Source organism: Notolabrus celidotus, chromosome 6, assembly GCF_009762535.1.
Source record: "Notolabrus celidotus isolate fNotCel1 chromosome 6, fNotCel1.pri, whole genome shotgun sequence".
Classification (NCBI taxonomy): Eukaryota; Metazoa; Chordata; class Actinopteri; order Labriformes; family Labridae; genus Notolabrus; species Notolabrus celidotus.
In genome coordinates, this window is record NC_048277.1 from 38,988,228 (window position 1) to 39,003,227 (window position 15,000).

At 47.6% G+C, this 15,000-nt stretch overlaps 1 protein-coding gene across 1 annotated transcript in view; it reads left to right on the forward strand.

Annotated features, from left to right (window-relative positions):
- The window catches only part of prdm11 (PR domain containing 11), a 12,211-nt gene extending 3,982 nt beyond the window's left edge, over positions 1–8,229 (forward strand). Inside the window, exons 4-7 of the mRNA XM_034684682.1 lie at positions 1–57; positions 241–428; positions 2,271–2,762; positions 3,040–8,229. The exon at positions 1–57 is cut by the window's left edge and continues 11 nt beyond it. Coding sequence (XP_034540573.1) covers positions 1–57; positions 241–428; positions 2,271–2,762; positions 3,040–5,201 — 2,899 coding nt within the window. The 3' untranslated portion in view covers positions 5,202–8,229. The remainder of the gene's footprint in view (positions 58–240; positions 429–2,270; positions 2,763–3,039) is intronic.
- Positions 8,230–15,000: the final 6,771 nt, after the last annotated feature.

Genomic DNA, 15,000 nt, shown 5'->3' on the forward strand with positions numbered 1-15,000 from the left:
TGACAACACGTATCGATCAATCGACGGCAGCGATGAGACCAAAGCCAACTGGATGAGGTAGGTCTTTATCTCTTTAGGACAGAAGCAGAGACTTTGGTCCTTAATGCAGACTCTGAAACCACTTCATGGTCTTTGAGATCCTGTGCACGTGGCAGTGGAACTAACAGACATCTAACCACATCCTGATACCTGGTCAAATGTAACACTGAAGTACTTCCTGTCGATGTTTCTGACCCGCAGGTTCGTCCGGACCTCGTCTGAGGAGAGTGATCGGAACCTGACGGCGTTCCAGCATCGTAAAAACATCTACTTCAGAGCGTGTCGGACTCTGGGGGCCGGAGAGAGGCTGAGGGTCTGGTACAGCAACGACTACATCCAACGCCTTCACTGCGTCTCTCAGGAGAGCATCGACCGCAACCTGCACACAGGTGAGCATCCACCGCAACCTGCACACAGGTGAGCTGTAGACAGCTGAGCTGTAGACAGGTGAGCTGCAGACAGCTGAGCTGTAGACAGGTGAGCTGCAGACAGGTGAGCTGCAGACAGGTGAGCTGCAGACAGCTGAGCTGCAGACAGTTGAGCTGCAGACAGCTGAGCTGTAGACAGGTGAGCTGCAGACAGGTCAGGTCAGCTGCAGACAGGTCAGCTGCAGACAGGTCAGCTGCAGACAGGTGAGCTGCAGACAGTTGAGCTGCAGACAGTTGAGCTGCAGACAGGTCAGCTGCAGACAGGTCAGCTGCAGACAGGTGAGCTGCAGACAGTTGAGCTGCAGACAGGTCAGCTGCAGACAGGTGAGCTGCAGACAGCTGAGCTGCAGACAGGTGAGCTGCAGACAGCTGAGCTGCACACAGGTGAGCTGCAGACAGCTGAGCTGCACACAGGTCAGCTGCAGACAGGTCAGCTGCAGACAGGTGAGCTGCAGACAGCTGAGCTGCACACAGGTCAGCTGCAGACAGGTCAGCTGCAGACAGGTGAGCTGCAGACAGCTGAGCTGCACACAGGTGAGCTGCACACAGGTCAGCTGCAGACAGGTCAGCTGCAGACAGCTGAGCTGCAGACAGCTGAGCTGCAGACAGGTCAGCTGCAGACAGGTGAGCTGCAGACAGGTCAGCTGCAGACAGGTGATACTGACTCACTGAGAGAAACAGTAGCTTCCCTTTGAACAGGACTTTGGAGAGTTTTTACCTGAGTACCTACACCTGGGTTAGGGGTCTGGTGGCTTTGGTGACAGAAACCTAAATGTGTAATCTGGTTGAAAAGAGGAGGAACTCTGTCTTTATTCTGTACCCTAGATCACAGTCTGGGTCCTGCACTCAGTCCTCCAGCAGGGGGTGCTGCTGTCTCACTCAGAGCTGAGTGTGTTCTAAGGGTTTGGTATGAACTGGTTCTTGATGGATAGTCCTCAGAGAGATCTGAAGTGTATAAACAGACTTTATGTAGGAATGTGGTCTAGAAGTGTTGAAGTGAAAATTTAAACCAGTAGAGATTCAGTCTGGACCAGGTCTGGACCAGTTTAAGAGTGTATCACACAGTCCACCACAAGAACTCAATCAATCAATCTTTATTTATAAAGCACCAAATCACAACAAACGTTCTCCTCAGACTCCAAACAGAGCAGGTCTAGACCGGACTCTATGTTCTATTATTAACAAAGACCCAACATCAAGACCGGATCAGATCCAGTCCCCTCTTCCAGACAGGACTCAGTCTGATCTCATCTTAATCCACCATGAGCAGAGCACTTTGCAGCATTTAGCAAGTTACAGTGGCAAGGACAAAGTTCCTTTAACAGGCAGAAACCTCCAGCAGGACCAGACTCATGTTAGACACACATCTGAATCTGAGACCGTGTTGGAGAGAGGGATAGAGGGAGATGAAGAGAGAGAGAGAGATGATAGTGGGGAGACGGATAGTAGTAGTTGTAGCAGCTGGAGTCTGGACCACGTCCACAGCAGCAGAGATCCAGAGGAACCTACGAGACAAGGGAGCTCAGGGACTCCAGAAAGGTCTATGGTTACAGACCTGTTTGTAGTTTAAGTTTAAACCAGTATAGATCCAGTGGGGTCCGTTTCAGAGCGGTTATGGTCTTTAGTTTTACAGGTTTAGTGTGAAAGCAGCTTACAGGGATCACGTTGTGGTCTATGGTTTCAGACCGGTCCACTGAGTCCACATGTTGACCTTAAAGACACCGGCTGCCACCCTGACCCATGAAACCCTGACTCTGTTAGAAACATGAAGCTCCCTCTGATCCATTGCCTGTTTGGTTCCAGGTCCAGAGAAGCCCCCCGTCCTGCCAAACGTCCACAAAGACTTCAAGTCTCCGTTCCTGCAGTCAGCGCTGCAGGGCAAACCCAGCCCGGGCAAACAGCCTGACGAAGAGCCCGACGGCCAACCTCCTGCCAAGAGGAAGAAGATCGACCTCATCTTCAAAGACGTCCTCGAGGCCTCTCTGGAGGACTCCAGCAGGTCTCACCTGGGCCAGTGTAAAACTGCAGCTCCTGGTTCAGAAAGCAGCTTCCACGTCCTGAACCTGAAGGTGGAGGAGAAGGAGGAGGAGAACCCGAGCGGAGAGGAACCCTCCACCTCCTTCTGCCCCAACTGTGTCAAACTGAAGAAGAGGATCCTGGAGCTGGAGGAGGAGCTGTCCCGTCTCAGAGGGGAACAGGAGGACCTCGTGGGTCCATTGATGTCTGAGGATCGTCAGCCCCAAAACAACCAAGTCCCACCACACCCTGAACAAGGTCCCATCGAAGACTTCCAAGGTACGTCCTGAAAATCAGACCGTCTTAGCATCTCTGTTTGGACTCTGTTAGATCTCCATCTGACCTGGATCCATCCAGAAGTTTAAAAACCAAGAATGTAAACCTTCTGTTGGGTATAGGGTCAGATAAGGTCAGCAGGATTAGTCCTGGTTTAGGTCTCAAAGAGGTTCATCCTGTAGCTGCAGAGATATTCACCTCAGGACCAGAGTCAGACCTTCAGACCTTCAGACCTCACAATCAGACAGCATCATGGTTCATCATGTGTTTCTCTTTGCAGGGATGGAGCCCTTGACTCCCACCCAGGTGGTCCTGGACGAAGACGACCAGGACGTGGATTCTGCTGATGAGTCCATCACAGCAGATCTCGTGATCTCTCCTGAGGACTCCGCAAAGCTGTCCTCCGTCGGGAGCAGACGGATCCGTCGCTTCAAGCAGGAGTGGCTGAAGAAGTTCTGGTTCCTCCGCTACTCGCCGACCCTCAACGAGATGTGGTGCCACGTCTGCCGCCAGTACACCGTCCAGTCCTCCCGGACCTCCGCCTTCATCATCGGCTCCAAGCAGTTTAAGATCCACACCATCAAGCTCCACAGCCAGAGCAACCTCCACAAGAAGTGCCTGCAGCTGTACAAGCTGCGGATGCACCCGGAGAAGACGGAGGAGATGTGCAAGAACATGATCCTGCTGTTCAACGCCGCGTACCACCTGGCCCTGGAGGGGCGGCCCTTCTCAGACCTCCGTCCGCTGGCAGAGCTTCTGAAGAGGTGTGAACTCAAAGTGGTGGACCAGTACATGAACGAAGGGGACTGTCAGATCCTGGTCCACCACATCGCCCGGGCTGTGAAAGAAGACCTGGCTGAGAAGATGCGCCTGTCTCCGTTCCTCAGCGTCATCATGGACGCCCAGAACGACGACCTCTTCTCAGACATGGTGGCGGTCTACGTCCAGTTCATCACCAACGAGGGCTCCCCGAACACAGAGTTCCTGTCCTTACAAAGACTGAGCATGGCCAGTGTGGACGGGTACCTTCAGGCTATGGATCGAGCCTTTGGGGTCCTTGGTCTCAGGTTTCAGGACTTGCTGGTGGTGGGTCTGGGGGTAGACGGCACCAACATCTCCTCAGGGATGAGAGCCAACCTGTACATAGCGGTGCAAAAGATGTATCCCTGGATCCTCTGCCTCCCCATCATGATCCACCGGCCCCACCTGGAGGTTCTGGACGCCATCAGCGGGAAGGAGCTCTCCTGCCTGGAGGATCTGGAGAACAACCTGAAGCAGCTCCTCAGTTTCTACCGCTACTCGCCCCGCATGATGGCCGAGCTGAGATCCACCGCTCCCACGCTGTCCGAGGAGACGGAGTTCCTCGGAGACATCAGAGCCATCCGATGGATCATCGGAGAACCGAACGTCCTCAACGCACTCATCAAGGACTACCTGGAGGTGGTCTCACACCTGAAGGAGATCAGCAGCCAGACCCAGAGAGCTGACGCCGCTGCCATTGCCCTCACCCTCCTCCAGTTCCTCATGGACTATCAGTCGGTGAAGCTCATCTACTTCCTCCTGGACATCATCGCCGTCCTCTCACGGTTGGCCTTCACCTTCCAGGGAGAGTACCTGCTGGTGTCCCAGGTGGAGGCTAAGATCCAGGAGGCCATCCTGGAGATCGGACAGTTGGTGGACTGCCCCGGAGAGTACCTGCAGGAGTTTGAGGAGAACTTCCGTGAGAGTTTTAACGGCATCGCTCTGAAGAACCTGCGCGTGGCCGAGTCCAAGTTCCAGTCCATCCGAGAGAAGATCTGCAACAGGAGCCAGGGGATCCTGTCCCAGAGGTTGGACCTGCAGAGCCGATCATTTGCCAAGGCCTGTAAGGTCCTGGACCTGTCCACCTGGCCTCACAACAGGGAGGACCTGGAGGCTTATGGGGAGGAGGAAATCCAGGTCATATTCAACCACCTGGACTCCATCCCCTCTGGGGGGAAGGAGGTCTCCATGGCCAGGACGGAGGCCAAGGGCAGCCTGGTGGGGGAGTGGAAGGACCTGAAGGCAGACTACTTCAGTATGAACGGCTTCAAAGAGGTCATCAGTCACGTCTGCAGGTACAAGCAGCGTTTCCCTCTGCTGAACCGGATCATCCACGTGGTCCGGGTCCTGCCCAGCTCCACGGCCTGCTGCGATAAAGGCCGGGGGTCTCTGCAGAAGATGTGTAAGAACCATCGGTCCCGGCTGACCCTGGAGCAGATGAACGACCTGCTGATTGTGGCCGTCAACGGACCGCCCATCACGAACTTTGACGGGAAGCGAGCGTTGGACAGCTGGTTCGAGGAGAAGTCCGGCAGCAGCTACTCGCTCTCTGCCGAGGTCCTGAGCAGGATGTCGTCCACGGACCAGAAGTCCGTCCTGCACAGTGTCGACGTCAACACAGAGTTCTACCCGGACATCTAACAGACCGACCCACGATGAGGAGTTACTCTGCTCACACACAACCAACCAACACAAACAAGAACCACTAACAGGTCTTTAAGGACACCAGGAAACCGGTCTGGTTTTCAAAATGGTTTTCAAACCGTTCAACAGGAGAGGAGCTCCTTTAGGCTTCAGTCACAACACATCTACAGAGACTCAGAACCACAAAGAGACTCAGAACCACAAAGACACTCAGAACCACAAAGACACTCAGAACCACAAAGACACTCAGAACCACAAAGACACTCAGAAACACAAAGACACTCAGAACCAGAAAGAGACACAGGACCACAGACATGTCCCAGGTCTACTACAGGGAGAGACAAAACTAGCACAAGATGCTAATATGAAAACACTGACTGAGACCAGACACACAGAGACATGAGGGACTACAGAGACCAGACACACAGAGACATGAGGGACTACAGAGACCAGACACACAGAGACATGAGGGACTACAGAGACAGACACACAGAGACATGAGGGACTACAGAGACCAGACACACAGAGACATGAGGGACTACAGAGACAGACACACAGAGACATGAGGGACTACAGAGACCAGACACACAGAGACATGAGGGACTACAGAGACCAGACACACAGAGACATGAGGGACTACAGAGACCAGACAAACAGCACAGCTGAGACATGAACTAAAGACAGATAAATACAGTAGAACAGAAACACTAACCAACACACAGATGATGCAGATTAGTCCAAAGTCCAAAGTCCAGCTTTGTCAGGTCTGTCCTCAAGAGGAGAAGAAAACTACGTCTACAATGTTTGTTTGTTGAATGGAGGTCTATGAAAGAGGATTAGAGACACTGATGTTTCTTTAGCTCTGACCTTCTTCATGGAATGTTCCATTTGTTCTCAGAACTCTGACATCATCAAAGACAGAACTCTGACATCATCAAAGACAGAACTCTGACATCATCAAAGACAGAACTCTGACATCATCAAAGACAGAACTCTGACATCATCAAAGACAGAGTTGATGATGTCAGAAGTCTGTCTTTGATGATGTCAGAATTCTAGAACACCTGCTGTTGCTCTCCATACAGACTGTTTCTCCTGCTGACACCTGATTGGTGGATACTCCTCAGACTACAGACAGAGACCAGAACCCTTCTCAGACTACAGACAGAGACCAGAACCCTCCTCAGACTACAGACAGAGACCAGAACCCTCCTCAGACTACAGACAGAGACCAGAACCCTCACCAGACTACAGACAGAGACCAGAACCCTCCTCAGACTACAGAAGGAGACCAGAACCCTCCTCAGACTCCAGACAGAGACTAGAACCCTCCTCAGACTACAGAAGGAGACCAGAACCCTCCTCAGACTCCAGACAGAGACCAGAACCCTCCTCAGACTACAGACAGAGACCAGAACCCTCCTCAGACTACAGACAGAGACCAGAACCCTCCTCAGACTCCAGACAGAGACCAGAACCCTCCTCAGACTTTAGATATATATACGTATATATGAATTCAGATGAGTGTGGCAGAGACTCTCTGTCTCCTGAGGCGTCCTTGTTCAGCCGAGTCGAGTCCTCGCTCTCTGTCTCCTCTCACTGATGGTCTTTGTCAGACCGGGCCCCCTGAGAGTCCCTGCACTTGTTAGATAAAATAATAAAGCACTTGTTGCCTGAAGAAAAGTCAGTTATACGTGAAGAACAATCGATTAGTGTCAAACTGAGCGTCTGTGCCACTCAGCCGCTCTCTGCTGCAGCGGGTCATTCAGCCGAGTCAGCGCCTGACGGAGGGATGGAGTGATGGAGGGATGGAGGGATGGAGGGATGGAGGGACGGAGGGATGGAGGGATGGAGGGATGGAGGGACGGAGGGATGGAGGGACGGGTGGAGGGATGTATAGAGGCTTTATATTTCTACGACCCTGACTCACACTATACATGCTGTATAAAGTGTATATACTGTAAAAGCTGTGGAGCTGTTTGTAAGAGAGTATTTTTCTCTTGAATGATTGTGCCATAACGCTCCAATGCAAGAACCAAAATAAGAGGGTGCTGTCCCACGCCGCCATAACGCACTCTGCCATATTAGTTAGACGTTTACCGCTGAGGATTATATCTGTTCCTATATTTCTTTTCATATGATGACTCTGCTTCATGTTGGGAGAAACTCCAGTCTTGTTAAAGCGAGACGTTGAGACTGCATGATGATGAGGATGATAAGTGTTGCTTTAGTTCAGACTTTGTGTTATTGAGACGCCTGGACGTGAAGCTGAATCAGTGTACCATGGTCACAGAGCTGAGTCAGCTTTATATCCTTTACAGCAGATGTATAATGCCGTCCTGAGTTAAAGGGAGGGTTGGAGATTTTGGGAAACTCACTTTAAGGAGCTTGTTTTATTTTCATGTGGTATAATTCTGACTGTATGTACAGGGAACACAAAGACGTCCCCTGATCTATATAAGCACACTTTGATCCATGAAGGGTCACGATGCAGACATCACGGCCTGTTTCATGGCTGCAGAGCTCAGACGAGCTCCAGACTGATGCTTTCACTCTGTGCATCATTGAGTCATCGTTAAGATTCAAACAGAAGACTTGACTCCTGTGAGCTCTGATTGGTCCGTTTGATGCAGACGTGAAGATGGATGTTTGTTTTTATTGACATACCGTGCATGCCTGTGTTATATGCATGCAGATCTTTCTGTGTAAACTTGTTTTAAAGCATAATGTTTGTATGCAGGACGCTGCCTGAGCCGGTCCAGCTCCGTCTGTCAGCGCGGCGCTCTCAGGAGAGACAAACTGACTTCAGAGTGCAGATAACGGCGTGCTGCACCTTTCTCTGTTTGTGTTTTAATGGATGGATGTTCTTCTTCTTTAAACCGACGTCGGGCTGATTGTAATCTGACTCTGTGTGGAGATGATCTGAGCTGATGATGTGATGTTTGCTGATCTGTGAGATTTTTACCTGCTGGATTTATGAATGTGGTCAACGATGAACCAAAAGAACTCGTGCAGTCAACCCATTCCTCTGCTCTCTGTTTCTTTATCTCACAAATACTTTAAATATTCTGCTTTAAATATCCACATTAAATATTCCACTTTAAATATTCTGCTTTAAATATTCTGCTTTAAATATTCTGCTTTAAATAATCCACATTAAATATTCACCTTTAAATATTCACCTTTAAATAATCCACATTAAATAATCCACATTAAATATTCCACTTTGAATATTCTGCTTTAAATATTCACCTTTAAATATTCACCTTTAAATAATCCAGATTAAATATTCCACTTTAAATATTCTGCTTTAAATATTCACCTTTAAATATTCACCTTTAAATAATCCACATTAAATATTCACCTTTAAATATTCTGCTTTAAATATTCTGCTTTAAATAATCCACATTAAATATTCTACTTTAGATATTTCACTTTAAATAATCCACTTTAAATATTCCAATTTAAGAATTCAACATTCAGTATTTCACTTTAAATATTCTGCTTTAAATATTCACCTTTAAATATTCTGCTTTAAATATTCTGCTTTAAATAATCCACATTAAATATTCTACTTTAGATATTTCACTTTAAATAATCCACATTAAATATTCCACTTTGAATATTCCACTTTAAATATTCTGCTTTAAAAATTCCACTTTAAAAATTCCACTTTAAATATTCTGCTTTAAATATTCAACTTTTAAAATTCCACTTTAGATATTTCACTTTCAATAATCCACATTAAATATTCCACTTTAAATAATCCACTTTATAAATGTCACTTTAAATACTTCACTTTATATATTCCACTTCAAATATTCCACTTTTAATAATTTTTGCACTGTAGAATCCTTTAACCTGACGTCAGCCACCTTGAACGCTGCCTTCAGAGTCACACTGTGGTCTTTAAGGAGGTCAGGGGTCAGAGGTCAGGGGTCAGAGGTCGTGGTCTGAGTCTGTTCTGGAGGATCTTTAAACGTGAAGGGATTCAGACGTTGCTGAACGTGTGGTCTTTGGGAGACGGAGTGGAAACAGTTTCCTGCTGGGTTGAGCAGCAGCTTGGACCGGAGTCTGAAGAAAGAGAGGAAATGTGTCAGAGAGCAGAAACAAAAGAGCAGGAACTGATCTGACACCCCGACACAATATTAGAGAGGATCCAGAGCTGCTCTCACATGAACTCTGAAACCGTCAGCCATGTTGCTCTGCTGCTTTTAGACCCCGACAGAGAGAGAAAGGACGCTGGCTGATGGTGAGACTGGGACCTCTTTGTCTGCTGTCCCGCCTGAATCTGAGCATCTTTGTGCTCGGGCGTCTGCTCCCTCGCTGTGAAGCAGAGTCTGCAGCTGCCTGCAGGCTGACGTCACGTTATTCACTCTTTACTTTAAGAAGCATTAAATCAGAGTCTGTGAGGGTTCAAAAACAACTCGGGTTAAAGTCAGAGAGGTTACACTTTCTGCTGGACTCCAAGTGCATTCAAGGACACGCATCAAGTCAAGATTAATGACAAAATGTCTCATAACACCCCAACAAAGAAATCAGAGACTTTTAAAAACATTTCTTCTTTAACTCCTTCCTGTTATTTTAAAACCTTAAACTGATTTATATTATTTTAAAACCTTAAACTGATTTATATTATTTTAAAACCTTAAACTGATTTATATTATTTTAAAACCTTAAACTGATTTATATTATTTTAAAACCTTAGACTGATTTATATTATTTTAAAACCTTAGACTGATTTATATTATTTTAAATCCTTAAACTGATTTATATTATTTTAAAACCTTAAACTGATTTCTGAAAACGACTCCCTTGAAAAGTTGAAGAGTTGGACCAGCAGGTCAGAGACTTTAGGTACGATGAGCAGGCCTGCATGTAGGGAGCCTAGTGGTCTAGAGGAGGACTAGGTCACTATCAGCTCTTTAAGATAAGTTAGCCAGCTCGACAGAGTCTGGGGGGCTGGTGGCCTAGCGGTCTAAGTGGTCTAAGCGGTCTAAGCGGTCTAAGCGGTCTAAGCGCCCTCATACAGAGGCGACAGTCCTCGTCGCAGGGGTCGCTGGTTCGACTCCCGACCGTGACCATTTCCTGCATGTGGTCCTCCGCTCTCCAGTCCCCGCGTGTCCCGTCTCTCTTCAGCTGTCCCCCTCTCTAAAATATAACTTTGAACCAACAACCAAACCCCAGAGTCTGTCCTGATCCGATCCTCTGAGTCACTTCAACACAACGGGACATTTGTGGAGACGTGATGGTTTCCATGCACACCAAGTCAATATTAGACAACACCCAACATCCTGTGACTCCCCCCCACTTTCACTCATGAGCCCAGGTTTCCTGTGTGTGTCATTACTCGCCAAAAACTACAAGTCTGTTTACAAGACGGATCCTGATCTGACCTCCACACATGTCTGGGTCTGGTCCCAGTGCTCACTTTGAGATTCAAAATGACTGAATGTTTCAGCTCACCGACCCTCCTGGTCTAATACCAGACCCTCCTGGTCTGATACCAGACCCTCCTGGTCTGATACCAAACCCTCCTGGTCTAATACCAGACCCTCCTGGTCTGATACCAGACCCTCCTGATCTGATACCAGACCCTCCTGATCTGATACCAGACCCATCCTGGTCTAATACCAGACCCATCCTGGTCTGATACCAAACCCATCCTGGTCTGATACCAAACCCTCCTGGTCTGATACCAGACCGTCCCATGGAGGTCTGTTTGGAAGCAGAACAGAAAACATTGAAATAGAATAAAATAAAAGAATCAGAAAAACAAACATTTTAAAAATAGTTTAAAAACATTCACAGAAAATAAAAGAAATAAAGAACAGACAGAGACCACACAGCTCTCATGGGTTAAAATCCCAGGATTTTAAAAGTCCATAATGTTGGGGACAGTCTAACATGGGGGGGCGGCTTGTTCCACAGTTTCGGGGCCACTGCAGTGAAGGCCCAACCCCCCTGGTTTCCAGCCTGGTCTTAGGGACCACAAGAAGCTGCTGACCAGTAGACCTGAAATGATGAAGAGCTCTTCCTCCTGCAGCAGGTGAACAGGCTGTAACGTCTCGATGGATCAAAGTGAGTCCACTAACAGGTCTTGTTTTGGTCCCTGACAGGCTCAGGTTGTTATGTTGCAGACGTTACAGCCTGTTCACCTGCTGCAGGAGGAATCCACCGGACCAGCACCGAGACTTTAAGTACATGTTGGTCCTTTAAACCAAAACAGAGACCACGTTTAAAAACTGGGCCCTGTTTTGGGACTCCCTCAGTTAAGATTTAAAAACATGAATCAAAAAAAGATTTTAAAGAGTCTGCAACATTTGGACCAGAATGATCCAGACTCAGACTACAGCTGGATCCTGAATGCAGCACCGGTGCATGTTCATCAGATGTGACTCTGAGACCTTTACATTCACTGACAAGGAATAAATAATAAGAGCATTAAAACGCCTCCAGAGCCAGAATAATAATAATAATGATAATAATAATAATAATAATGATAATAATAATAATAATGATGATGATGATGATGATGATGATGATGATGAAGATGATGATACTTTATTGATATAGAATGAGGTGAAAGGGGAAAGTGAAGCCATGGTGTCAGTTATCTGGTGTTGTGTATTTATCTGCCTCCTTGCTGGCTGTGAACTGAAGGCAGAGTGAAGTAGTTTCATGAAGAATGAATGTCTGGACAAAAGGCAGCTGGGTGCAGCTTCAGACAGCAGCTGGATGCTGGTACAGTCCCTCCTCTGTGTGCAGCAGCTGACTCTGCCGTCTGTCACACCCTGGGACTGATACAGGACCAACAACTCATGTTTGAAAATCACATCTAGAAACGTTTCAGCAAACTACAGCCTTCAACCTTTAGATGCAGAACAAAGCTGTTAGAGGAACAAAGCTGTTAGAAGAACAAAGCTGTTAGAGGAACAAAGCTGTTAGAAGAACAAAGCTGTTAGAGGAACAAAGCTGTTAGAAGAACAAAGCTGTTAGAGGAACAAAGCTGTCAGAGGAACAAAGCTGTTAGAGGAACAAAGCTGTTAGAGGAACAAAGCTGTTAGAGGAACAAAGCTGTTAGAGGAACAAAGCTGTTAGAGGAACAAAGCTGTTAGACGAACAAAGCTGTTAGACGAACAAAGCTGTTAGAGGAACAAAGCTGTTAGAAGAACAAAGCTGCTAGAGTAACAAAACTGTTAGAGGAACAAAGCTGTTAGACGAACAAAGCTTTTAGAAGAACAAAGCTGTTGGAAGAACAAAGCTGTTAGAAGAACAAAGCTGTTAGAGGAACAAAACTGTTAGAGGAACAAAGCTGTTAGACGAACAAAGCTGTTGGAAGAACAAAGCTGTTAGAGGAACAAAGCTGTTAGACGAACAAAGCTGTTAGAAGAACAAAGCTGTTAGAGGAACAAAGCTGTTAGAAGAACAAAGCTGTTAGAGGAACAAAGCTGTTAGAAGAACAAAGCTGTTAGAGTAACAAAACTGTTAGAGGAACAAAGCTGTTAGACGAACAAAGCTTTTAGAAGAACAAAGCTGTTGGAAGAACAAAGCTGTTAGAAGAACAAAGCTGTTAGAGGAACAAAACTGTTAGAGGAACAAAGCTGTTAGACGAACAAAGCTTTTAGAAGAACAAAGCTGTTAGAAGAACAAAGCTGTTAGACGAACAAAGCTGTTAGAAGAACAAAGCTGTTAGAGGAACAAAGCTGTTAGAAGAACAAAGCTGTTAGAGGAACAAAGCTGTTAGAAGAACAAAGCTGTTAGAGTAACAAAACTGTTAGAGGAACAAAGCTGTTAGACAAACAAAGCTTTTAGAAGAACAAAGCTGTTGGAAGAACAAAGCTGTTAGAAGAACAAAGCTGTTAGAGGAACAAAACTGTTAGAGGAACAAAGCTGTTAGACGAACAAAGCTTTTAGAAGAACAAAGCTGTTAGAAGAACAAAGCTGTTAGAAGAACTCCCAGTTAGTTCCTGTCCCTGCTTAGCTCTCTCAGTGCTCAGCCCCAGCTCTGCTCACAGCAGAACTTTGTTTTGATTGGTCAGCATTGTGGCCATGCGGCCAATCACATGTGAGGATATAGGATCCAGGTGATGGAGGGGAGGCTGTGTATCGTGGCTTCATCTGTTCCTTCTGAGAGGGTTAGGGTTAGGGTTCTTCTCAAAGACCGGGCAAATACTCACTGAGAGGAGAAACCGGATCAGACCATCCAAGCTGAGGACATTAATAAGGTTTGATCCAGTTTGGTTCTGGTTCGGTTCGGTTCGGTTCTGGTTCTGGTTCTGTTTGCTTGAGTTCTGTTCTGGTTCGGTTCGGTTCGGTTCTGGTTCTGGTTCTGTTTGCGTGAGTTCGGTTCTGGTTCGGTTCGGTTCTGGTTTGGTTCTGTTTGCTTGAGTTCGGTTCTGGTTCGGTTCCGGTTCGGTTCTGGTTTGGTTCGGTTCCGGTTCGGTTCTGGTACGGTTCCGGTTCGGTTCGGTTCTGGTTTGGTTCGGTTCGGTTCCGGTTCCGGTTCCGGTTCAGTTCTGGTACGGTTCCGGTTCGGTTCGGTTCGGTTCCGGTTCTGGTTCGGTTCCGGTTCCGGTTCGGTTCTGGTTTGGTTCGGTTCGGTTCCGGTTCTGGTTCGGTTCCGATTCCGGTTCGGTTCTGGTTCGGTTTGCTGAAGTTGAGTTCTGGTGCTAACCCTAACCCTAACCCTAACCCTAACCCTAACCCTAACCCTAACCCTAATCCTAACCCTAACCCTAACCCTAACCCTAATCCTAACCCTAACCCTAACCCTAACCCTAACCCTAATCCTAACCCTAACCCTAACCCTAATCCTAACCCTAACCCTAACCCTAACCCTAACCCTAACCCTAATCCTAACCCTAACCCTAACCCTAACCCTAACCCTAATCCTAACCCTAACCCTAACCCTAATCCTAACCCTAACCCTAACCCTAACCCTAACCCTAACCCTAATCCTAACCCTAACCCTAATCCTAACCCTAACCCTAACCCTAAACCTAACCCTAATCCTAACCCTAACCCTAACCCTAACCCTAGTCCTAACCCTAACCCTAATCCTAATCCTAACCCTAACCCTAACCCTAACCCTAGTCCTAACCCTAACCCTAACCCTAACCCTAACCCTAATCCTAATCCTAACCCTAACCCTAATCCTAACCCTCAGTGTGTCTCCTCAGTGTGTCTCCTCAGTGTGTGTGTCTCCTCAGTGTGTCTCCTCAGTGTGTCTCCTCAGTGTGTGTGTCTCCTCAGTGTGTCTCCTCAGTGTGCCTCCTCAGTGTGTCTCCTCAGTGTGTCTCCTCAGTGTGCCTCCTCAGTGTGTCTCTTCAGTGTGTCTCCTCAGTGTGTCTCCTCAGTGTGTGTGTCTCCTCAGTGTGTGTGTCTCCTCAGTGTGTGTGTCTCCTCAGTGTGTCTCCCCAGTGTGTCTCCTCAGTGTGTCTCCTCAGTGTGTGTGTCTCCTCAGTGTGTGTGTCTCCTCAGTGTGTGTGTCTCCTCAGTGTGTCTCCTCAGTGTGTCTCCTCAGTGTGTCTCCTCAGTGTGTCTCCTCAGTGTGTCTCCTCAGTGTGTCTCCTCAGTGTGTGTGTCTCCTCAGTGATGAAGTTAAACTCCTGGAGGGTCTGAGGAGGAGAGGATGAGGTGTAGTGAGAGGAGCTGTGAGAGAATGGAACATGTGAAGGTTGAGAGTGTGATGATTGCGTCAGTGCATGCCTCTGAGGCGTCTGTCTGCAAACACACAAACACTCAAATACCAAACCAGCGCCAGAGACTCCCACGCCTCAGAGAGGGGACTGGA